The sequence below is a fragment of the Eublepharis macularius genome, chromosome 4, assembly GCF_028583425.1.
Source record: "Eublepharis macularius isolate TG4126 chromosome 4, MPM_Emac_v1.0, whole genome shotgun sequence".
Classification (NCBI taxonomy): Eukaryota; Metazoa; Chordata; class Lepidosauria; order Squamata; family Eublepharidae; genus Eublepharis; species Eublepharis macularius.
In genome coordinates this window covers 92,785,116-92,811,610 of record NC_072793.1, presented here as the reverse complement: position 1 = coordinate 92,811,610, position 26,495 = coordinate 92,785,116, and the positions used below count along the sequence as shown (strand labels likewise).

General features: G+C 43.0%; 1 protein-coding gene across 1 annotated transcript; it reads left to right on the top strand.

The window, feature by feature from the left end:
- On the top strand, nucleotides 1-23,004 carry LOC129326966 (lateral signaling target protein 2 homolog). Its single transcript, XM_054975311.1, has 13 exons — nucleotides 1-160; nucleotides 10,651-10,791; nucleotides 11,453-11,590; nucleotides 12,003-12,205; nucleotides 12,915-13,004; nucleotides 13,262-13,351; nucleotides 14,963-15,064; nucleotides 15,801-15,953; nucleotides 16,478-16,614; nucleotides 19,593-19,706; nucleotides 20,488-20,574; nucleotides 21,159-21,271; nucleotides 21,993-23,004. The coding sequence occupies exons 1-13, from the start codon at nucleotides 89-91 to the stop codon at nucleotides 22,122-22,124; spliced, it is 1,572 nt and encodes a 523-aa protein (XP_054831286.1). The 5' UTR covers nucleotides 1-88; the 3' UTR covers nucleotides 22,125-23,004.
- The last annotated feature ends 3,491 nt before the right edge of the window (nucleotides 23,005-26,495 follow it).

Here is a 26,495-nt window from a genome sequence, read left to right as displayed (position 1 = left end):
TGTGAGGACTATCTTGGGACTCTGTTCCTTTAAACAATTCTGAGTGGTATATGAGTATAATTAAATAATGACTTTTTAAGGAGTAGACATGATCTGTTACTTTGCATACGCCAGTGAGCGAGCCGCAAATGAGATAGATGCACCATTTGAATCGTTATATGTGAGTATGCATTTGCAGAACTAATGAATGAACGGCTATTGGATGTTTGTTTAATTTATATTGATTTGTATTTTTCATATATCTTTCACAGTTGTAACTGCTCTGAAGAAGGGGATACCGGAAACGGGACCTCTTGCTGGCTGACCCGTTCAGTTACAATTTGAAAAAATGTCGATTTCATTTTCACAATTTACTTTTTGTTGAAATATTGACTTGAGCAACATGTATGTGCTTTGTATGTATTGAAATCTGCATAAAATTGCGTAGAGGCTTTTTCTAGCCCTATTCAAAGTGATTGTGTTTCTGCAAAAAAATACAGGGGATCGGTTTGAAAATTTTCTCCCCTCCCCTTGTTGTTTTCATTTGGAGTGTGATACACGCCCTAACACGGCTATTCTATTAGAGTTGTTTTGACTGTACATTTATGATTCAATGTTGTATGAGTAAATTTTGTAATTTTGCATATAAGAGTGTTGAATATTCTTGCAAGTTGTATTAGTTAGTAGGTGATGGTTATATTGGTTGATTTGCAGTTCCAGTGGTGAAGGGCTGTTGTTCTAGTCCCCTAACTTTCTGTGATGGTTAATTTATTTTCCTTGTAGCTTCTACTGACTCTGTTATTTTAATGTTAGTGCTGTACTGCTTACTGTTAAGGAAAGTGGGTTGGATTAATCTTGCAAAATATTCCTCTGAACCTGTCTTCCTGAGTAGATGAATTTACCTTAATGTAAGGGAGTCTGTGGATCTTAACCATTGTATTTGCTTCGATTATTTTGTTTTTATCTCAGTATGATTTATTGTATTATTCTATAAGCCATCTTGAGAGCCTCTTTGGTTAGACAGGCAAGATATAATTTAATAATACCAGTCAGGATATAATTTAATAATTCCAGTCACAGGATTCTCGTTTTCTTCATGCAGAATTTTAATGGTCTGTGTAATTCTCTTCTTCTGTGCTGTCTCCTCCCTGAGATTGCAACTGAACTTCAAGCCGTTGTTTGCAGGAAGGGGTGAGGGGCTGCACAAATAGTTTGTCAGTTGGGATGTAATAGTGGACTCTAGTTTGTGCCAAATTGTAGATTGCTAATTGACTTTGAACATGCAAGCTGAGAAGGGAATAAGTAAGTATCAGGCTTGTTCATAAAGTGCCAACACATAGTTGAACCCTCCCAGTATCTTTCAGAAGTTGAATTAAAATATATTTAACAGGGCAGTGTTTTACTTGCAATGCCTTTCTTGTAAAAATATTGGCGGTGCTTTTCTGCACTTATAAATGTCTAGACTACTTCAGTGCTTTTCTGTTAGATTGGCATTGGTCTAAATACTTAACATATATGGTGTCTGGATGTTTTCATGTCTTTTAGATCCTCTTCAGTATTTCAGAATTTGCAAGTAATTATCTGTAGCCCTTAGTACTTGGTTAAAGTAGAAGGCTCAGATACAAATTGTGTTCAAGATTGTGACCCTGGTTTATGCCCGGTAAAAAATCATCAAGAAAGAAAGGTAGGCTCTTTGGGAAGAAGCACGTTTCAGCATAATTTTCTTTGTGCTGTTTTTAAGCATTTCACTATGAGTCTCTCTACACAAGACATCTGACACGTGACGAACATGTGTTGGGAGATGCAGTGGTAGCCAAGAAGGGTAGTTTAAAAAGACAGAACTGGCGGCAGGGCAAAGGCTTTGCTATACACTGGAGCTGTGTGAAGGGGCTGTGAAATGTGAGAAGGGAAACTGCAGCCCATTATAACCTCTCCAGATCCAAGCCCAGCTCTGGAAGGCAGCTCCAGTCCTTTTCCATTCCTCACTGCCCACTGGTTGGGATACCACACAGTTTTAGACAGGAGAGGTGAAATTGATAGAGTCTTTGGGAGGCAAAGATGAAATTAACAAACCCTCTGAGGAGCGCTCTCTGCTGCTCTGTCTTTTTAAACTACATTTCCCGGCTAACATTGCATCTCCCTACACTTGAGGAACACACATTGAAGCGTCTCGTGTAGAGAGACTCATATATTTCTGACTATTAACATATTTTGTGTTTGCTGACATAATGTGGATTAAAAGTTGCTGTTCCATAAACACCCAATGAAGTTAGTCTACTAATGGGTACGTTGCACCACTCATCGTTCATATAAGACCTGCTTTCTTTCTCTGATGGTGTTATCTTCCTTCATTAATTTTCTACAAACTATTTACTTACTCGATTTATAGTCTACCTTATAGTGGGCAATGGGCAAAAGGTCAGTACTGCCTAAGGTGTTTAGTTCCACGATGGGATGGGGAAGTTCATGGGAAGAGAAGAAGAAGCAGTCAAGGGTGCTGATGCTTCTATAGCCATCATCCTTCGAAGACCAAATACTCCACCTGCCATGTCTTACTTCCTGCTCCAGACATGGGAATGGATGTGTCATTCAGTGTATACAGGAAGAAGATATTATGTATGTGATTGAGAAGAGGTTACATTGACTATAATTGATGCTTTTGGCTGTACAGGCCAATACCTGATGAAACTGGTTATGGGCATGTAGATGCTGTGGTTGTGATCATCACTAATTGGACTGATGGTCAGAAGCAAAAAAAAAAGTATAAACAGCAGGCACAAACATCCAGTCTGTCTCTGGATACATTCTGCTGCCTTTTGTTTTTGTGTTTTGTTATGATAGGCTTTGAATTTGGAGGGGTAGGCACTGGGGACCAAGCTAGAAGTGATATGGAGGGATATGTTGTTTTCAGGTATAAATGGTCATGTGTGATTTGGATTAAGACTGAGGCATAAGGTGTTGAGGTGTTTAATTCTTCCCCCATCCACCACTCTCCCAAACTTTGGCCTCCAGTAGCTATTTGCCTTATGGGGTGAAACATACCAGTATCTGTATGTATTTCTTTCCCTCCCTCCCAGAGGGGAGAACTAGCTCCAGGTTTTGGGAACCCCCAGGACCTTGATTTAAATCGTTTCTCATGGAGTGGACTCAAAGGGTTGCTGTTGAAGATCAGCTATCTCCAGAATGGGAATTACCTTGCGAGGTTCCATAGGGCACAATCTTATCTCCCATGTTATTCAACCTGTATGTAAAGCCTTTAGGAGAACTCATTCACAGCTATGGAGTTTGATGTCATCAATATGCAGATGACACCCAACACTATAGCTCATTATCCAGGTCCCCACAGGATGCAGTAGAAGTCTTAGATCGCTGCCTGACAGCCGTAGTGAAATGGTTGAAAAACAACAAATTGAAACTAAACCCAGACAAGACTGAAATGATGCTTGTTGGGAAGCCAGAGATCTTGAAGGACATTGTACTCTCCACTTTCAATGGAGTTTGTCTGACCCTTACAGACTCAGTTAAGAACTGAGGGGTTATACTGGATCCAGCTTTCTCTGTGGTGGCCTCTATCCTGTGGAATGACCTGCCTGAGGAGGTCAGGAGAGCCCTTACTCTCCTTGCTTTCTGCAAACGACGCAAAACTGAACTATTCCGTTTTTTTTACTCAAATGGGAGGGCTGTATTGTAGGAATGAGGTCTCAGATGCTTCACTAATGAGTTAGGAGCTATAGACTTCATCACTATATTGCCTTACATATTATCTGTTGCTTTAAATATGTACTCCTATGTACCACCCATGCTCCATGTTATCTGATGTCAGTCCTAGAATTGATTATGTTCTGTTTCAGTATTTTTTCTACTTTATATTGGATTCTTGCTAATGCTATGTCTTTTAAACTTGTCTGTTTACCTTATGGCTTTGTTTGTGGAAATGTCGTTGATACTGTATTGAAATGTATTTGATACTGATTGTACTAACCTCATACTGTGTAATCCACCTTGAGTCTCAGTGAGAAAGGTAGACTATAAATTACATAAATAAATAAATAAATAAATAAATAATATCTCCATTCTCAGATCTTCCAATGTCTAGTCTGGCCCTAAAAGGCCTAGAAATTAACGGTAGTAGTGAGGTAATTTTCTTGTAGGCATTTCTGTGGCTTCTAGTACTAAGAAGGTTTTCTGGAGTAGGTTTTCAGATTACAAAATCTTTGGCATTCTGTTATTTTTGAGAAACTGAGGAACAAGGTGACCCTTCAGTAGGATCACAGGTCAAAATCTGGGTGAGAATCATAAAACAAAGCCTTGTGAATGTTAGGTTTGGGGCTGAGTTTTGTCCTTCAGTGCCATTTCTGAGGTCTCAGACTTAACTACCACATGCCCTCTGCTGAATCATTAGCTCATAATGGCATGACTTGGGTGGAGCAGCTGTCTGTCTGGTTGGTGGACGTGCAATGAACGACAGTGATGTTTGTGCTCCAAAGATTATCCTTCTCTGCAAAAGAGCTTCCTGTCCTGCCAGCATACCTGAGAGGGGTGTGTGTATGACCTCATCATGCTCTGAACATCCTGAGATGGTTGTATGATTTCATCTTCTGCACAAAGACACTAACGCTTTACAACTAGCTATGTGAAAATGATTACTTGTCTAAAAATTACTTGTCTAGAAATTACAGATTAAAAAAAAAGAGAAATTATTTTATTTCTTCTTGTTTATTTGGGATGAGGCTGAAGTTACTTTCCTGTGGCCCTTTTTATTTGGCTGCTATGACTTAAACTGAAGGGTGAAAAGTAGCCTCTGAACGCCTTTCCAAGCCATAACATCATTTTGTAAAGGTACCTGGGATTTTAATCTAGACTAGATCACTATACATAAAACAGAAATAATCCCGTTCCAGTTTATTTTGTTTTACTTTATACTCTACATTTCTCCCCAACGGTGACCCAAGGCAGCATACATAATTTTCCTTTCCTCCAATTTATCCCCACAACAACCATGTGAGGTAGGTTAGGCTGAGAGTCTGTGACTGGCCAAGGTCACCCAGCAAGCTTCCATGGCAGAGTGGGGATTTGTAACTCGTTCCTTCAGATCCTAGTCCAACACTCTAACCACTACACTACACTGGCTCTCTGCAGGATTCTACATGAAGGACAGACTTGCAGCGATAGATGGGAAATAGCTATGTTAGAAATGTTTTGAGGAACAGACCTGGCTGAGCACCCCAGTACAGATTTTGTGGAGGGGCAAGAGGAAAGTGATACATAGCCAACAAGGTAACTAGAGATTTACTTAAGTGCTCCTGAGTATAATGGAAGGGAATAGTTTCATTCCTTTTTGAAGCTACAGGTTTGTTTTTTTAAAAAGCTATTGTTGATATATCTACTAACACCAACAGCTTTTTTTGTGTGCAGGCAATTTGGCTGATAGCTTGTTTGTTATGGTAACCTGGTTATGGTGGTGTGCTTGCCTTGATTGGGAATTGCTGCCCATTATTTAGGGATTCTTCAAGATTCCTGTAATCCTTTGGCTGTCTATAGTTTGGTATCCTGACAGCACTGTTTATTGCAACCAGAAATGTAATTGGCTGTTGTGGGTTTTCCGGGCTGTATTGCCGTGGTCTTGGCATTGTAGTTCCTGACGTTTCGCCAGCAGCTGTGGCTGGCATCTTCAGAGGTGTAGCACCAAAAGACAGAGATCTCTCAGTGTCTTTTGGTGCTACACCTCTGAAGATGCCAGCCACAGCTGCTGGCGAAACGTCAGGAACTACAATGCCAAGACCACGGCAATACAGCCCGGAAAACCCACAACAGCCATCGTTCTCCGGCCGTGAAAGCCTTCGACAATACACAGAAATGTAATTGATTATGGAGAATTCCATAATCAATTCTGGTGCCCCGCCGCTGGGCGGGGCACCGGTTGGGCCGGCCCTGACGTCAGAGGGGCACCAGGGATGCTGCAGGACCCTGCTCTGTGGAAGGAGGGGCAGTATACATCACCCAGACTCCCTCTCAGTCCACTCGCTGGCCTGCTCAACCTGGCCTGCTTACCCCCTGCATCCTCCATCATCTCCTCCTCCCAGAACTCTCCTCCAAGCCTCCATTCTTGCACTGCTCTGCTCTCACTCCACACAATCACTCCTTACTCACACCCACCACCTCAGAGCTCTTCCTAGCCACCTTATATAGGGTTTCCTTTCCCCACCCCGCCCTCCTTCTAGGCTTGTTCCCTCTCCTGACTTGGCCCAGCTGTGCCTTCCCTCAGGTGTTTCCCCCCTACCACTTATCCCTTCTTGGCTTCCTTGCCTTGCTGGCAGGGTGGGGTTGAATGCGAGCCATCCCCAGCTGAGGTCTCCTTGGCCTTGCTCACGAGGAGCTGCCCCAGCTGGCTTCTGCGCTGCTGAGCTTGCCTGGCCTTGCTCGCGAGGAATTGCCCTGGCCAGCCTCTGGGCTGCCTGCTCATTGATGCTGGGCGGGGCTACCCATCTCCTCCCCCAGAATGCCTGTGGCAGCTCCACCTGGAGGGGCTTGGCTCCTAGCAACTCCTGAGCCAGGTTGCTGTCCTCTAGCTGGGGTGTGGCTCTGGGCTGTAGTGGCTGCTTCTCCTCCTTGGCTGGTAAGGGCTCTGTTTGGGCTGTTGCTGGGTCCCTGTTCCCCCTGCCTTGGCCCTTTGCCTCTGTCCTGCTTAGCCCCCTCTCTTCCCCCTGGAGGGTGGGACTGGCTGGTCTCTCCCTGCTCCCAACAGCCCTCTGAGGCTTTGGCCTTTCGCCCCTTCTTCCTAGAGTGGGCAGGTTCTGGACCTAGTTGCTGGCTGGGGTGGTAGGGCCATTGCCTACCGGTTGCCTCCCACTGCTCCTTCCTGGCAAGTCTGGGGGCTGGGACTCAGACCCTGGACACCTAGCTCCATATATGCATGTGTGGTGTTTCTAGAATTTTCTACCATGTATTTATTTGCACATTTTTCTGAGTCTGCCAAGAAGCCATTTTTAAATGGCTGTTCAGCATGGCACCTGTCCCTTGGCAGTCTGAAGACGCCGTTAACTGTGCTTGGAGGGTGGGGATTAAAATGCTAGTATATGTGTGACTGCATTGAGGGCAGCAGTAACTCTAGAGAATAGTGTATTGGTTGCCAGTAGCAAAATTTCAGTTAACCAAATTTTAATTTGGTTAATATGGCATGAGGTTGCTTGGGCAAGAGCCACTTTTGTTGTGTCTGAAGTAGCTGCAAGTTGCTTGCTACTTACTGGTAGGTCTTTGGAAGTCAAGTACTCTTGAGTTGCTTCCTCATGGAGGTTTTGTTTGCACCTTGATTTTAAAAACAGGACTGTTTTTCCTTTGAGTTTGTACGCAGAGTTGTGACAGGTCTTCCCTGTCCTCTATACATTCTTTCCCAAACATGCTTCACACAATATTTTTGAAAAGAACACGGTCCAACCATGTTAGAATGCTGCCTGGATTGCATGGTGTACATTTTCTTGCCCTGCAAAGCGCTCCCCCCATCCTAACAGTAGCACCATTTTCCTGTTATTGGTGATTTGTGGAGCCATTTCCACAGCATTTTTCCCTGCCACACCCCAGGAGAGCTTTTTGCATAGATTTTTAATGGCAATTGCCATAGCCATGTATTGCTGCTTATCTGTTTGAAATTTTGTGTGTGAAGAAAAGAACAAAAAACAAAGGGCGGGTGAGTTTCTACTGCTGAGTTACATAAAGGATGTGTAATCTGTGTAATCTTGAGGAATCTGTTATTAGTTTTAAATTGGAATGAAAACCAATAAAAATATATTGGAGAAAAGAAAAAAAAGGATATGTGGAAGGAGGGAACCCCCTTCTCCTCACTTTCCCTGAAGTCAAGCCAAAAGGCATGGAATCAGTTTGTATATGGCTGTTTGCACATCTCATCGAAATAGCGATGAATCACTGGCAAAGCTCCGTTATCTGATATTTGATACCCAGATATTTAGCCCCTTATACAATATTCCCACCCATGCCAAAGCAAAAAGAATAAAAAGGGAACTTTCCCCTGCCTGTTTTCAAACCAGCAATTCATCGATCCTCAACTGGATTTAAAAAAAAATTATAAGAGGGGAGGGGGGAAGAATGGAAAGGGGGAGTGGCTGGCTAGATGGGAGTAGCCAATCACAATGCAGTGGGCTGGCTGGGAGTGGGAGCAGAGGGGAAGAAGATGGAATACCCAAAAGGGAATAAAGAGTATACACAGGGAATCAGCCTACCCCCAAGTGGATTTTTTTTAAAAAGTTGGGGTATAAGCACTCCCAGGAAAGCTGCAGAAAAGCCACATAGTGGCCAGAGTGACTACTCATGGTAGCAAATCTGATGCAGATGGTCACGGAAAAAACGCTGCAATATGGGAACTGAACCAGCGAAATTGACACGTGCAGGGTTGGCTAAAGTCAGAAAAAGTCAGAGGAAAATATGCAAAAAAATCTCACGTGTGGAAGCTCCTTTGCTAATGCGTATCTCGGTGCATTTACTGCAGTGCTGAAAGTAATGCAGAGGCTCTTCCATGTGGAAGCAGCCTTAGACATGTTTTCTAGCTCTGTCAAGATCTTAATGTGGCAAAAAAGGGGAATTGCCAACCTGTGATTTTAAGATGGTTTGTAATCCGTCTAGTCAGTGGAGCTACAGATGAATGAAATTTCTTGAGCAGCTGATTCTGTTTCTCTCCCTCAAAATCTGCTAAAAAGAGAGGACAAATGCAGGGGCATATGTGCTAAGCGAATTAAGCAAGAGCTGTCTAACAACTTCAGAACAATATCTGCTGATTTCTGGCGTGCTGCCCTGCTGGCTAATTCACCCAAATGTGCTGACTCTGCTGGCTTGAGCAGTGCCAATCTTGTTCATGTTTCTCTTGGCAATTTCTAACTGCATGCAGCCACATGGCACTGAAACAAAGAACAATCTTGCAGATAGGTCCAGAAAACTAAACAAGTTATTGTATATTTCTACTAGCTTGCTTTCTACAAGCCTATTTTGTCATTGGCATGAAAGAAAATAAGGAACACTTTTTGTAAAGTTTCCCTGCCTGGGGCAACTTCGTACCTTTTTGTAGACAACCAGACAGTTGGCTATCTAAATGTCTGTTCTACATATTTGAACTAATCTCTCCGCCCTCCAGATCCTGTGAATTGTTGTTCTGTTAGAGGATTAGCTAATTTTAAGAAGATTTAGGACCCCATAGAACAATGTTAATCCATTTTAAAACCCGTTTGTATTTATAGTGCTGGAGTGAAGCTACGTTTTCAAAATTACAAAGCACATGGTTCCTTGGATCCCTGAATTGGGGACCAGAATAGTTTTGCTCTATTCTGTTGAGATCTGAAGATCCCAATGCACTTTGGCAATCCGTTCCATGCGCAGCATCTTCTATGCAGTGGGGCTGGTGGAGAATAGTGTCACCATTCCTCTTCCTATGCTTGCCATGTTTATTCTCATTGCACCCTTGCCCAGTGGGTAGAAGCTGTGCTCTTTTTGCAAAGACTTCTGAAATTTAACTTCTGAAATTTTAGATCTTGATTTTTCTGTCCTCTAAGGCAGGGGTCTGAAACCTTTGGCTTGGATCCTATGAACAAGTTCTGAACGCTCTAGTCTCTGCCACAGAGCAAGTTTCCTCTTCCTCTGAAACTTCTCTTTGTACAAGAAGAGGGTTTTCAGTAGACCCTTACTGAGGAAACACCTCTCACAGCAGCGACTGTCTAGCATGCCCAGAACTCATTCATAGGATTTCTTCTGGAGTTCACAAGTGAGAGAGAATGTGAGCATGCACAGTGAATGTGGGCCTTAAGTGGCTTATCCTTTACATAAATACTCACTACTTGCCTGTGATGAGACTGTTCAGGCTTTATCTGAATACCTTTTGCAGTAGATTTCTGTAAAAGATTTTATCTAATTGTTGCACATGCGGATGTAGACGTAAGGACTGGAACCCAGCACAAGGGAAAACTGTGCTCAGCATTGTACTGTATGTGTGGGGGGAAGTGCAGAATCCACATCTCCCCATCCATACTTCTCCCAAATCCTGCACTGGGCACACTCTTCCTGGAAACATTGTACCCATAGCAGGTTTGGGGAAACCCACAGTGGACTCAGAAAGGACCTTCACAATGTTGTACAGAAGATGAAATAAGAAATGCTGCTTTTAAAGGGGGAGCGGGGCTCAGGCAAGACGTCTGTGTAAAAGGAGTTATGGTGATGCCTACAAACTAGAATAGCTCTCTAGTCCATCTTTTTCTGATCTAACTATTTTAGCAAATGGTGTCTATAATGCCTTCTACCAAATCTCTGCTTCACTTGCACAACCTGTTTTAAGGACTAACTTGGAAGTTCTGATCTGTTCTAAGGCCCAGTTCTTACAAATAGCAAAAAGGTTGTTCAGTCTTTTTCTGGATTGTGTTAATTCAGATAGCTGGTTGGGGCTCATATGGTTGTATGCTGAGGTGTCAGGCTAGGCTAGACTACTCTAGCTGAACACCTCACTTTCTATATGCTTGGAGTTTTTCTTATGGCTGAATATTAAATCTTTGCAGTAAAGTAATATGGTCTAGAAACGGACTCATTTTCCTTGAAGGCTAGGATTGAGTCCTGGTCTTAACCAGCCTCACGAGTTACAGCAGTGACTTAACCTGCCCTCTTTTTTTTTTCTCTGTTCAGCGTTCTGATCCCCGGCTGCTGTCACAATTCTTCTATGCCGATGAGAGAGTGACTCGAGTAGTAACAGAGATTAATTGCCTGGATGTGGAAACAGATCCTCAGCAATATCTGGTGCTGCTAAATCAGCTGCACCATAGTCAGGTAAGATGGGTTGTTTCAGGACTTGACAAATGCCAAGTTGCCACAGTGTCTAGAAAATTCATTGTGGTGCCTAATATTTTCAGCAGTGATTTTATTGTAGTGTCTCTTGTTGATCCTCAGTACACATATAAAGTTTATGTAATTCCACTTCTGAATTCCTTTTGATGTATGATATAAAAATACATGTGCATGAAGCTCATCACCGCTTCTCTGAATGGTATAAAGTTAACATAGAATAGTGGTAGATGAATTTATTTCTAAAAAAGTTGCTTTCTATACTGGCTCCAATATTCAATTAAATAGAGCTTTTAAAAGAAATAGTGGAATCGTGAGAAATTGGGGAGAAATTAGGTTATGATTAAAGGTGAGCTTTTTGTTGCAGTGATGATAACTGAGTTGATCCCATATTTATTTATATATTACAACACTTTTTTCTAAACTGAAGAGTTTAGGATTAGGTTTTGTAGTAGCGATAACTAGAAAATATGGTCATTAAAATACAAACCCCTGAATGCTGAAAAATGAGTCTGACTCCTAAATATTTGGCTGGTTCTTAGAGCCAATGAAGACTGGTCAAAGGGCAGTTAGAAATGATGGCAGTAGAGCTGTGATCAGAATTGGAGGCTGAAATCTGAACCTACCCTTCTTCCCATTCTGCCAGGCTGAACTTTTGGCCATCATAGAGCAGATAATGGATGAGTGTATCCCTAAGAATCGTCATGGCCGTGACTATGTTGTCAAATTTCCCGAGGACCTTCTAGTGGACAATCTCCGAAATCACATGCTGTTTGCTGCTGAGGTGAGCCATGAGGAGTGATAGCTAGGTGCTTTCTTGTCCTAATGGTAGTGTTGTGGTAAACTAGAAGAGATGGCAACTTACGTTCCATCACATATCATAAATGGAATGGTACTCAAGTAGTGGATAACTAGATATGTTGATTAACTGGTGCCCACTATGTTCTTCTACTATGGCTTTGTTTGTTGTACCATCCCTGGATCCTCCTGGACAGATGATTGCCTAAGCCTGATGCAACATTGCTTGCTTGTTTCTTTACTGAGATATAGTCCAAAGCTGTTTTTGGAGTACTGTATTATTATGATTGCTGAAGGGCTCATCCTAACCCTGAAATAGATTGTAAAGAAAAGAAGGGAGGGAGGGGCAGCCAAAAGACAGGATGTTTTCCTAACCAGTCCCTGTACTCTCCCTTCAGTGCTTGATGGCACGCACCTATATTGATGTAGATGAGGCTGATGGAATACGGCTGCGACCTCTGGCCAAGGATCTGCTGTGCAGCTTAGAACTGGTGCGGACAGTACTCCGGGAACAAAGCCTGAGCCAACATGGTCCTTATTCAGAGCCTGTCCGTAGGGCACTGATTCGCTTTGATATACTCTTTGCAGACTTTGAGCTGAGGTACGTAGCAAGCTCCTTTAGTGTTGGTTAATATTCCAGAGTGAGAAGCAGGCAAGACTATGGGTTGGCATCCTTTTAGAAAATGTTTTAAATTGAGCCTCAGAGCACAAGTGGATATGTGGAGGTATGAAGGGGAAAATTCTAGCTGCCAGGGCTTTTTTTCTGGGAAAAGAGGTGGTGGAACTCAGTGGGTTGCCAGCACAGGGGAAAACTCCTGGCGGGAGGTGGTGACCCTGGTACCACATGCGTGTGCGCAGAGTGCATGCATGCTCCCAGGACCGCACAATGATGTCACTTTGGGTCAGCTGGAATAAGGGGGGAGTTTTTAAAAGTTTAAATCACCCTCGACAAAAATGGTCACATGGCTGGTGGTTCCGCACCCTGATCTCCAGACAGAGGGGAGTTTAGATTGCCTGCCACGGGCCATGTGACCGTTTTCGAGAGGTGCCGGAACTCCATTCCACCATGTTCCAGCTGGAAAAAAGCCCTGCTTACTGCTGATCATTGAAGAATGCAAACTTGTGCTAAAGAGGATTCTGGCTGGATGCTTAGTCAAAGATACTGTCATAACCTTTAAGCAGGAACAGTGCTGTCTTTGGAGATTCATACCACCAAGTGGTAGCTGGGATAGGAAATCTGAAGGAGTCTAAATGCAAAACAGCTTATAGGTCATGGCTGACAGGGGTTTCACTGCCTGTCTGTTTTCCAGCTACGTGTCTTCGTTGGTTTCGGTGAAGTCACCTGAAGAAATCTATAGGCAACAGGAGATTGTTGTGCTCTTCTGCGAAACTGTGGCCAGGTGAGGATTTTGCCTCTTTTTTGGGGCCTCTCATTTGTGGCTTGGAAAATGCTTGAACAAGCACCATCTACTTCTGTGTTGGAAGGAAACCAAGCCATGTGAAGCAAACCTGCTAAAGCTCTGTTTGAGATGGGAAGTTTGGCTCAAGCTGTTTCTGAGATAATTAGCTGCTTAGATTGAGGTTTTGACAGCTGCTAGTCATGTGGTCCACACCTTTCTTTTCTCATTCTCTGCCCTTCTCTCCCTCGCTCATCTAGAGCTCTAAAGCTTGGCTACTTGACGCAGGAGATGATTGATGGCTATGAGCCGCAGCTGATGTTCACAATTCCTCGCCTGGCCATTATTAGGTATGCGGTTTTATTAGTCAGCGTGTGGTTGAGAACAGAATTCTTCAGGTATTGCAGAGCTTAACAGGCCAAGATTTTTGAAATGTTTGTCCTGGCATTTCTGGTTCTTGATGCTGGCAAACTGGCCTGTATCGAAAACAAAATAAATCTGGACAATTCACAGTGCGTAAACTGAGGCTGTAGGATTGGAGATAGTTAGTCATTCAGTTTGGTCTTATGATCTTTATTCCACCTTCTTTTTAGGTATAGTAACAAACTTGATCAATAGGAACATGCCCAACCCTGTTCCCAGAGGAACAGGCATCTCTTGCGAGAGAAATAACAGACAAAATTAAGAGGAGTTAGCCGTGTTAGTCTGTAGTAGCAAAATCAAAAAGAGTCCAGTAGCACCTTTAAGACTAACCAATTTTATTATAGCATAAGCTTTCGAGAATCAAGTTCTCTTCATCAGATGCCTGATCAAAACTGGGCAGATACAGAAGAGGAGGGGGAAGGAGAGAGAAGGGGGCATAAATCACAAGAAGACAAAATGCAATTAGCATAGAGGCAATCAAAACATTCCTTTGCTTGGAAATGTAAACATCTCCTTTTGGTGTGCAGTCAGTTTGTAGCAGTGAAGGTATCCAATTCCTATGTAGTATAAGCCTTCGGTAACCACAGCTCTCCCTGCCTGTTGCATCTGACAAAGAGAACTGTGGTCCCCGAAAGCCCACACCAGGCGTCACTGGGCTCCCCCAGATCACGCCTCTGTAAAGAGAATCTGTTACCTATGGTAATGTGATAACCATTCATAGTCTCTATTCAGTCCCAGCTTGACAGAGTCAAATTTGCATATGAATTCCAATTCAGCAGCCTCCCGTTGGATTTTGTTTTTGAAAGGTTTCTGTTGAACCACAGCGACCTTTAAGTCTTTGGTGGAATGTCCTGGTAGATTGAAGTGTTCTCCCACTGGTTTTTGGACGTTTCCATTTCTAATGTCAGATTTGTGTCCATTTATTCTTTTGCGTAGAGGTTGGCTGGTTTGTCCAATGTACAGAGCAGAAGGACATTGTTGGCACATGAGGGCATATATCAGATTGGAGGATGAGCAGCTGTAAGAGATGATTCCCCTCCCACCCCCAGTTTGAGAAGCACTGGGGAAAAAACCAACCACCATGAAATATTTTATTTGTTGGAATGGGCAAAATGCTTTTTTAAGGCAAAGTTTTACTTATTCAGAATGTGTAGTATGAAATTTTTTATGTTAGATTTTACTGTTTAAATGTCATAGTTCATAAAATGCAATGTGTTTGATGATAAAACGGTACTGAATAGTTCAGTATTACAAAATTTGTTTAAATCCAAATATACTGCTTGTCTTATTTTGACTGTATGAAACTTACAGTCAAAATATTACACTTCATTGGGGGTTTTGTTTGCTATAACATTTATTTTCTATTTTCATTTTCTTACCTCTCAGATATACTAAGATAGCATAGGGTACAGCAGTTTGCAGCACTCTCTTTAGTATTAGACTATATCCAACCATCTGCAAACTTTATGGAGCAGGGAGCAGGACCTTCCTACTTCTGGGCCATCTTTTCTACCTCTACCTTTTTACGTTGTGTGCAGTGGGCTTCTGATCTACCCCGATGGGCCCCTCAACTTGGAACGAAAGCCCGAGGACATATCTCGAGTCTTCAGCCCTTTTTATGTCTTGCTTAGAAAAATCAGGTATGCGAATTAATGAGATACAGCTTTTCTGCGCTCATTGAAATGTTGCAAGGATCCAGTGGGGATAGGCCCTTTGAGGAAGGGAGCGAGCTAATCACCAACCTATGTGTTCAACAGAATCATGTGGAGACTTCTTTCCTAGGCTGAATTGCTTCAGATTGCAGGTGGAGGAGATCTCATTTGATGCCCCCAACCATACTAAATGTCTCCCTGTGTGTAGTCAACAAGCACCTCATAGAGAGGTGGTAGCCTAATCCTTTTCCCTGATGAGCTGATTTAATAGATTGGCAGAGCACTCAAAGCCGCAGTTTCTGCAGTCTGAAATCCCTGGAATTCACCACATGATTGTTTTGAAAGTACAACCCCAGTTAACTGGCTGTTAAGGGGAGCATTGTAGAGATGTCAGTGGTTTCTCTTACAGGCAAAGATACAATTCACATAGGTGAGAATGGGATATTTGAGGGGGGCAAGTGTTTGTATGCATGTTAGGGTAAGATGAATTATTGAAATTTAATTTAATTTAATTTCTTCAATTTATAATCCGCCTTCCCCACACAAGTGGGCTCAGGGCGGATTACAACAGACTTAAAATACACCACACAACTAAACACATCACCATTAAAAGCATAAATAATACATGCCCCTCCTTTCAATTGTGTGAGTTCAGACCTTGAGGACTGCTCAGGCATGCTATGTCTCTTGTATGTTTTCTTTTAAAAAAACTTTTCTCTTACAGAGACCTGCTGCTTGTGCTGTCCAAAGAAGAGCTTTACATGTTGGAGAAACGTGTCCTGAATGAAAGTGCTACAGACTCGCAGGCTTCCTGTGAAGTGGACTCTGCTGACTTTGGGAACTCTGTGGTGCGACATGCTTGCCTATCTGTTGCAAGGTAGGGAACAAAAGCCCCCCCCCCCACACACACACACAATTGCTTGCTGCTTTACCCATTGAACGTTCTCAGCAGAGGGCTTCTGACAACTGAGAGTTTTCTCAAGTCACATGACTTTCTCTTAGACTCCCAAATGAGAGGAATGTTGGTCTCAGTGTCTTTAGCAATGAAGTTGTCTGCCATGGTAGCATCACAGATCCACAGCTAGACATGAAGGCAATAAAAGCAGTTAGCAGCCAGGTGGCAAAAGGTTACAGACAGGAGGCCTATTTGAGTCACAGTCATGCCTGTGTCAAATTTAAGGATTCATAGGCTTTTTGGGAGTTGAAAGAGAAATTGCATGATTCTGGCTAAAATTGATGTAAACATCTGACTGTGGAGATTCCCTTTTCCTTGGCATTTTCTTGATGGGCATTTAGACAGATGCTTTCATGGAAACTTCTTCCACCTTGGACAAAACAAGGGGGTAAAGATGGACGAAAGTAGTGTCCTTTCATCTTTGTTCTAACAGCTTCTCTTAACAGGCATCCTGGGCAGGAGTCTAAGAACACCCAGATAGGAGCCATTGCTGATGTTTCACAGCACTCCCGGTGGTTGGAATTGCGTGCCCATTATAGCAACACCGAGGACATGATCCACACATTATTTGTCTGTATCTCTGGTAAGTGCCCAGGTTTCTCTATGAAGGTCTCTCTCACCCCACATCTTTCAACTCGATAGAGCAAATTGCTCTTGGGTGTGTGGTTGGTGGCACAAAAGAGTTTTTGGATAAGAGAGAGCTTAAAAAACAAGTTTATGATCCTCTGGCTTGGACTAACTGGGAAAAGTTCAGGTGCTATTTGTGGTAGGATCATTCATTCATTCACAAATTTTGTATCTTTTCTGATCCCTTTGACCCACTCCAGTCAACATTCAGCTGCAGCATTCTGCACCAACTGACATTTTCGAACACTTCTCAAGGGCAGCCTCATGTAGAGCACATTACGTAATCTAATCTAGATGTTACCAGGGTATGCACCACAGTGACCAGATCTTTTCTGTCCAGGAAAGACTGCAGCTGGTAAAAGGCACTCCTGGCCACTTATGCCACCTGCTTATCCAGCAGTAGGCCTGGGTCTAAGAGCACCCCCAAACTACGGGTCTGTTCCTTCAAGGGGAGTACAACCCACCTTGAATAGGTTTAGGTGGGTAGCCGTAATGGTCTGCAGTAGAACAGCAGGGATTTTAGTTCAGTTTACCTCACAGACTAACAAGATTTTCAGGGTGTAAGCTTTTGAGAGCCAGAGCTCCCTTCTTCATCCAGAATAGGTGACACCTTAAACCCAGGGTCAGACCTTCCTCTAATCTGTAACACTCCATCTTTTTTGGGATTAAGACTGGTTCAGGTTTCTAGAGTCTCCTGAGATTGGCCAAGGCACAGAATAGAGTGTCATCCACATACTGGTGACAACCAGCCCAAAACTCCAGATGATCAAAAGCTTAAGGGATAAGACGGAGCCTTGTGGGAGCCCACAAGTCAACAGTCAAGGGGCTGAATAGCAGCCCCCCTTCTAAAATATATCCTCCAGGTAGGACCAGAACCACTGCAAGACATGCCAAGCAACAAGAGATGGCTCTAGAGACTCTGCAGTTATTAAGAGTGGAAAGGCGAGAACCAGTTTGGTGTAGAGGTTAAGAGCAGCAGGACTCCAATCTGGAGAACCGAGTTTGATTCCCCACTCCTCCGCTTGAAGCCTTGGGTCAGTCACACCTCTTTCAGAGCTCTCTCAGCCCCACCCACCTCGCAGGGTGATTGTTGTGAGGATAATAACAACACACTTTGTAAACCTCTCTGAGTGGGTGTTAAGTTGTCCTAAAGGCTAGTATATGGCTTCTTATCTCAGCATGGCTGATCTGGCCACCTGCATACATGCTATGGTAACATCAAGACTTGACTATTGTAATGCACTATACATAGGTCTCCCATCCAAAGTAACTAGGAGACTCCAATTGGTGCAAAACACTGCAGCGTGACCACTATCAGGAGCGAGCAGGAACATGAACATCACCCCCATTCTGCAGTCACTCCATTGGCTACCTATTATTTACTGTGCTCAATTCAAGGTATTGGTTATCACATACAAAGCTCTTCACGGCCTTGGCCTGTCATACCTATGGGACCACCTCTCTCCCTATGCTTCTCCACAGCAGCTTTGATCATCTGAACAAGGTCTCCTGCAGGTGCTACCCTGCACATGGGCGAAATCAACAGTAGCCCATACACAGGCTTTCTCTGTGGGAGCCCCTACCCTGTGGAACGGCCTGCCCATGGAGACCAGGAGACTCTCCTAGCTTTCCACAGCTGCAAAACCGAATTATTCAAAAAGGCTTTTGTATTGTAGGGAGAGGATCTCAGATGCTTCACTAATGAGTTAAGCACCATAGATTTCACCACTATGTTGCCTTACATACTACCTGTTGTCTTAAATATGTGCTCCTATGAGCTACTTGTGTTTCATGTGGTCCAATGTCAGCCTTAGAATTGCTTATGTTCTGTTTCAGCATTTCTTTAACTCTGTATTGGATGCTTACTAATGCTATGTCTTTGTAAAATTGTGCTTTATTTACCCTATGACATTGTTTATGGACATGTCCTTGAAATTAACTGTACTCATTTCACACTGTGTAATCTGCCTTGGGTCTCAGTGAGAAAGGTGGACTATAAATGACATAAATAAAATATATAAACCGAATGTTGTTGTTGTTATTATTATTGAGACTGAAAATCATAATACCTAAAGCAAGATGGTAAACTTTTTGCTGTCCTCTTGGGGAATGGATTTTAGAAGAAGATAGTGGCAAGTTGACTATTTTGAAGTTTTCTTGGAATGAAATTGATTGCCATGGGGTACAATTATTGTTACGATCATCTACTAAGTATTACTATCCTGTGCTTGTGGGTGAAGATAACCAGTTCTGTATGTTAGAACCAGGTATGCCTCGGGCTCTGTCCTATTACAGTTCTCTGGAGCTCAGATAATGGCAGCTATCAGCTTATGTGAGGGGGGTGTAGTAAGCATGTTAGCATGTTATCTCTCATTTGTAGTTTTCTAAAAGAAGAAATGGAGCATAACATAGATGAAACCAAGTTGGCCAAAACCACCATGTTGTCTCTCACCCTTGGAGGGATTATTTTGTAATAGATGAGACTGCAAAAATAGTAGGGAGGCTTATGATAGTTTGTATTTGCATGATGCATTTCAGGTGTTCGAAGTGTTTCATATACATTATCTTAGTAATCTTTGCTCAACCCAGGAAGGCAGTTCAGCATTAGCTCCCTATTGCAGATATGGGAGTGAGGCTGGCTTAGAACTGGGGACTTCTGATTAATACCTCAGCCACAGCACTACATTAGCTGTCTGACTACCTCTACTAAAAAGTTAGTGCCCAGAGTGGAATTAGTATATCCCATGCCTCATTTCTGCAGGCTGAATGCACCTATAGAAGGAAAGATCAATGAAGATAGCCTTGATTTAATCAGGTGGAAAAAGTGGATATAGTAGGGGCAAAAGGTATGTGTCTGGTGTGGTTGCACATGCACCAGAATCTTTATAATTGCATGGGATGATGTACTCTAACTGTTGTGCTGTGTGTGGGCAGGAGTGGCAGATCAGCTCCAAACCAATTTTGCCAGTGACCTGCGCACCATCCTGAAGACAGTATTTGAAATTGCGACATCTCGAACAGAGGAACTGGAAGTGACAGACACTGGCCGTGAGTGACTCCTCTTGACTTGTGCATGATACCTTACTCTGTTCTCTGTATTCAGACCAGCATATGAGGCAGGTAGCCAGATATAGCGCAGATGCACAGTGCTATTGTGCTATAAATGCCAAGCAGTGATGTTAAGAACAAAGGTGGTTCGATGGGGTTGTAAGCACAAATGGACCTGCCACATTTGAATTCCAGCAATTGTGATGCCATTTGAAAGGGTACTGGCATCTGGATACTTTTGGCCAATAGCAATACCAGTAGAACAAGAATATGATGAAAAGTTCAGTGCTCTCCTTCCCCCGTGACTGCATATAGACAAGCATGATGAAACCCTTGAGAGGGAGTTGCAGAGTCTCTGCTTTATTAGGCTCTGAGCAAGGGTGTCATTAAAACTCTCGCTTTCCTAGTAATTGCTGTGCTCCTTTACCTTTCAGATGTGCCTTAGCAGTGATGCCCATCAGTGGGCAGTGGAGGGCACGTTGAAGTGTGGAACATGAAGCGCTATCTGGTTCTTAACAGATACATGAGGTGGGGGGAAATCTGTGTAACAAATAGTTGGCACTTGGAGCTTCTGGATTGGCCTGCTGGTGGTTTCCCAGTGCCGGGAGGCTGTGCTTTCTTTCCCCCTTTCCAGATGCCTTAATTTAGCAGAAAATGGCTGCAGCATTCGTAGAGAACAAGCTGCACATGTAGTTTCACCAGTTGTTTCTGGGCTCTGGTACTGTGCTGTAGGCAGACATTAGCCGCTTTCCTGCTAATTCTTTTCTTTTTCCCCTTTCAGAGATGGGGGTCTGTGTGGCACCAGCAGTTCCTCATCTGGCAGACTGTGCTCTGTGCTCCAGTGGTAGGCAAGGCCATGGGAGAGAAGGTGAGAGTCCAGAATGTGATACTGTGTTCTACGAGCTTTCGCTTCAGCATGTTTGTTGGGGGATACCCTGGGTTTGCAGGAAAAAAATAACTTCAAAAAAGAGTAGAAGATTAAATGAAATGTTAATTTTTAAAATGCCAGTGTCTTGCAAAATTACCTCATGAGATCTCAGCAGCCATTGTGGATTGGCTAGGCCATTACTGACACCGCCATCTGTGTTGTCTTATGGTTGCCTAGGTAATCCAAAAGCCCTGGTGCATTTCATTTTAAAACCTGAGGTGAGTCGGGTGGAAGAAAAGGAGAACTGAGTACATAGGAAAGACAAGGAAGCAGTGGGAATGATGCTGGAGTTGAGGGAGGAGAGGAAAGACAAATGGAGCATAAGGGGGAGAGAAGGGTTGTAGGCACAGAAGGAAACATGGAAAGGCTACAAACTATGAGGTCTGAGGAGAAGACCAAGAAAGAGAATAGAGAGAATATGGAAAAGAGGACTGTCGGTGTGTGTGTGTGGGGGGGGGGGATATACATGGGCCACAAGTACTTACCCTCAGTAGATTGGTTGATGCTCTTCTGCCCTTTTTCAGATGCATTGGAACCCCCAGACTGGGTACCAGACAGCACTTGCAGCCATTGCATGGCTTGCCGAGCACCTTTCACTTTTCTTCGTCGACGACATCACTGTCGGAGTTGTGGGAAAGTAAGAGACTGATTGGGGATGAAAAAACAAGGTTGGGCGAGCAGTAAATGTGAATGCTTTTTATATATAGGTTCAAAGGGATTGGATAATTCTTTTGTAAAGACCCTTTTCAGTGGCATCATGCTGTAAATGAATCCCTTAGTGGTTGCTTAGTTGAAGTATTCAAATGTATCATAGCCAGGTGAGATAAACGGAGAGAACCGATAATTGCAGATGATATCTGCTGAATCAGCAGGCAGCTCTGAAGGGAGGATGGAGCAGGGATGAAATTCTGAGCAGTAATATTGGGTGCAAGGAAAAGACTTAAAATAAATCTTGCCAACTATGAAAGTCCATGTTGACATGGGACTGATATTAGCTAATGGTTGCTTATGATTTGAATCTTGACACATGGCTCATGCCTTCTTAAGACAGCATCTCTGCTCCATCCCACCATGTGAAGAGCCAGTGAGGTGTAGTAGAGTGTCAGACTAGGATCTGGGAGACCCAGCTGTGACTCCCAACTCTGCCATGGAAGCTTGCTGGGTGACCTTGGGCCAGTCACACTCTGTCAGCCTAACCTATCTTATAGGGTTGATGTGATGATAAAATAGAGAAAGAGAGAATGCTGTAAACTACTTTGGGTCTCTGTTGGAGATAATAGTGGTGTATAAATGCAACAAATAAGTGGGGCTTGCAGAATGGAAGGCTTTATTTGATGCCCAGGTTTTTTTTCTTACAGATCTTCTGCTCTCACTGCTCATCGCACTTGGCACCTCTACCCCACTTCAGGCAGTTGAAGCCAGTCCGCATCTGTACTCACTGCTATACTACCCACATACCTTCCACCCACAAAGATGCCAGTTGCTTGTGAGCATCAGCCTATGGACTTGAGCTTTATCACATACCTTGTGTGCCTACAGAAACACTAAAGACTGGAAAGCAGCCTGCCACATGCAAAAGACTGTGGGGCAACCACTTGTGTCTTATTAGGATGCTCTTGTGAGTGCTCCAGAGAGTTTTTCATGGGAGGGGGGCGGGGTGGAACAGGAAGAGGAAGTTTTAGAATGTCAGAGCATGTGATTTTTGTATTAATATTTGAAGAACATTTGTGACCCATTTTGCCTGGAGCTAGATTTAGTTGTAGATAGCACTTGGGCAAACACTTCTGAATGCTGTTAATAGCCTCTTTCCCCTCCATTGGTCCTTTCTCAGATGGAGTGGACTGTAATCCATGTAAGGATTGCCCGGTGCTGGTAGCCTGGCTTCCAGGATTTCTGCATTTAGGAAAGCGAGTGGGGGAGGGAGTCCAAGGCTAACTTTTCTGTCCTACAGGTTCATTTTTGACAAGTCTGTAGAGGTGCATTGCCTGACGTGGACTGCAGTGCAATAAGGGCTTCATGGTGCTTTTCATTGAAACTGAAAGCAGGATCTTGAGTCCAGCAGCACCATCACAAAGCATGTGGAGGAAAGCCATTACTTTTTACCCACCAGCATCTGACATGTAGGAAGGGCTAAGAAGAATTGTTTAGAAAAAGGCTGCAACAAACCTTGTATGTTACTTTCTGTAAAATTTTCTTGCCACACAAGCGTGTGGAAAATGCTTTGGAGACCTCTCTGGGAGACTTACAGCTCCTCCCTTTGAGACGAGTGTGAGCTGGTAACCCTCCTGAATACTTGAATAAATGCTGTCTGTTACTTTGCCAGCTTCTCTGGGTTCAAAATAAATTCTCACCACAAGAAGATGCAAATAAAAACTTTCAGATGATGTTGCTGTTTATTAGTTGTCTTTCTCCCCTTTCTTCCCACCCTCAATGATGCCTGCTGAGGCTTGTTTAGTAGCATTCCATTTGGTACAGGAGTTGTGTGTTGCAATGAGCATGAGATTTAGTTTCCCTCTATCCAGTCTGTAGCACATGTGTAGGTGCTGGCATAAGCTTTTCAAGTTCAATAGGCTGTGACTTCTGGCCTCCCAACCTCATACAGGTGCCCTGCTTTTTGTCCCATAAACCCACTCCTATACAACTCCTGTATACTCACGCCATAGTGATAGAGTCAAATAAAATGTAAATGACCTGCTAGTTGGGGGAAGGTGCACCTTGAGATATCCATCCTTGAACAAAGTGTATGTAGACTGAGTAGCGCAGCACATTAGTGAATGATGCTGCATTGCTGAATCAGCTTGATTCTTATGTTATTTAGGCCAAAGTTTAAGTAGTTCATTTCTTCCTTTTCCCCTTCCCCAACTACATCTACCAAGCTTTTCCCCTGTTCTCATTTCTCAGGGACTGTCCCTACTTTATATTACCTCCGGATATGTCCTAACATGCAGTTCTGTACAAAATACACAGTTCTAGATCAGATTCCTGTAGTTCTAAAGAGAGTTTCATGTAGTTCTGAACTGGTAGTTTTAAAAAAAGGTAAGTAGAAAGCAAACTCCTTTATTTGGCAAATACCACATCGCAGCACATAGCATTTGTGTTTTGCTCTCATACTTCATATTGGCGTTCAACTCCTTGGGTTGAGTTCCCGCTGGCCTTATTTTCAGAGTATGGCTGTACTTGATGTATTGTCAAAGGCTTTCACGGCCGGAGAACGATGGTTGTTGGGGGTTTTCCGGGCTGTATTGCCGTGGTCTTGGCATTGTAGTTCCTGACGTTTCGCCAGCAGCTGTGGCTGGCATCTCTGAAGATGCCAGCCACAGCTGCTGGCGAAACGTCAGGAACTACAATGCCAAGACCACGGCAATACAGCCCGGAAAACCCCCAACAACCATCTATGGCTGTACTTGTTTAGTAGTGAGGAGGGAAGTTTACGCAATATAAGCGGGAGCAGTTTGCTGTCAGAAAAATCCCAGATAGTTATTGGATCTGGCTTTGTCAGCTTTGATCTTGTTTGGAGAGTCTGATGGTGCCTCTAGTTAGAGATCCTTTAGCAATCTAATTCCACTTTCCACATCATTAGCTTGAAAAGTTTTTCCTTGTCTGTCTACTAGCAACTTTGTCGATGTTATCCACTGATATCTAATGCCTGCTTCATTGAATTTATTAATGATGGGTTTAAACTCTTTTAGCTAATGTCTCATTAGAGAGATCTTGGTATGTATAATATTTTTTTATTCTGGAAAGTTAAATACCCTCTGGCTCTTGCCTCTCTCATTATCTTTTCCTTCGTCCTGCTGTCCAAGAAGCTTGCTACAGTGCCTCTCTGTTGCCTGGCTCTTAGGTTGTTCACTGAACCAATTCTGTATGCATTACAGAATTATCATGGGAGTAACTCCCTCCTCCAGTCTCAGTTCCTTTCTTAGCCATTCAGCAATAAAGGCAATAAGATCTGTGTTTTCTTCATCTTTCTCATAAAAACCTCTCATCCTCATGTTATTATATCTTAATTTGTTATCCAGGTCGATTATTTCAAGTAACCTGTTTTTAGCCTGTAATTCCTGGATCTCCTGATTAGTGGTTCCCATTAGTGGTTCCCATTTTCATGGCATTTCCTGCCATCTGGGTTACCTGTTGTATTGTTTCTCTGATTTCACGAAGTTGATTTTTAAGGAGGCCTTCAATTCTAGAAATGATTTTTTCCTCCAATTTTTCCATCGCATTTTTCAATTCTTTTTCAAATGCATGAATTTCCTCAGACTCATCTATGCCCCTCATGGCAGCCATTTTAGTCGTCTTTGCCTGTTTTTGGCTGGAGCTAGTTTTGCTTCCACAGGTTCTAAAAAAGGTGGAGTTTGACGGACCAGTAAACTTAGCCTTGCCCCCGCTGACTTTTCCCATTTTTTTTTCCGGCTTACTGCTATTTGGGTGCTTAGAATTGGCCGCAGCAGGGATTCAGGGCTTGGGACGAGGCTTTCAGGCATCTGCCATCTTCGTGCGACATCCCGCCTCCATCGAATGAGACCCCCTCATTGATGAACACCAGTGATGCCTGAAAACTCAGTTATGACAGTTCTTTAGAATCTCTTAATGGGTTGGTGGTAAAGGATGCATATCTCTTAGCAAGGAAACATGTAAATACTCATGCATGAATATTAAAATACTACATAGCATTTAACCTGGTGCTTTGCACATTGCAGTGTATAAGGTTTGCAGTGATAACATATTTTAGGACAACTATGTTCTGTTAGTATATCTTTAAGCAAAAGAATACCCACCATTCTGTGTTTAAATCATATGACTAGACTAGTGTATGGTGAAGCTGGTTTCTAGCTGCCATTTCACACTTCCTCTATATCCCAAACACCTATTCAGATGCAAATTTGAGTTGTACTTACTACATAATGAATACAAACATCTACTGATGGCTAAACTTTTAAAAAGGGGACTATTCTGGTTAGTTAACTAACATATCAGTTTCAGCAGCCGGTGCAAAAATAAGCTTTTGCCAAATAAATTAATATTGTGCACAGCCTGGCTTAGAATTGCCTTCAATAGTGTATATTTGGTGAGGGAGTGGTTAAGTGATCACACAGTGATATTTGAAGAGAATAGCGGTGTTGTAGTACCTCCATTTTCATGTCAGACATACAAGAGGTTGTGGCGTACTCTGGATTATATTTCCATGCCTGATTTTTTCCAGTAGTGAACCTTGGCTTAATCCTTCTGATAGCACTCTATGTTACTGAGCAAGAAAAACTGTGAAAAGATACATGTATGTAATAGGCAGGCTCTCCATGGTCTCTGTAAAATGGGTCCCCAACGTGGTGTCCGTGGGCACAATTGTGGCCACCAATGCCTTTTCTGATGCCTACCAAGTATTTTTAGAAAGTGGGTGGGGCTAGGTAGGGCCTTTGCAAAGCATGGCTTCTCATTGGCCATTGGACTATTGATTGGCTGTGCAGATTTATAAAAACATTGCTTATATAAAGAGTATTCAGTTTTAAATTAGTGTTTTTATGGCTAAATCCATGAATTATTATGTGTGTTTTATTTAGGAACTATCTAAATAATAATGGGTTGGATCTACCACTCTGCTCTACTAAGTGTGGTGGGTTCCTCAGATAGAAGAAAATTCTTGACTCCTTGTACTGGAAGCAGGCTTTCTATGTAGCTGAGCAGAGTGATGGTATCCAATCCAATTAAACTTTTGGTTTAAATCAACTTAAATTAGCCTTTTTTCTGGTTGCTTTAAAGCAGTGACTCAAGTTTCCTTGAGTGAGATCAGTCTGTCTTGTAACTGATCAGATTCCCATGTGGGGAAGTATGCTAACTTCTAAAATGTGTGCTGCAGTATCAGTGAC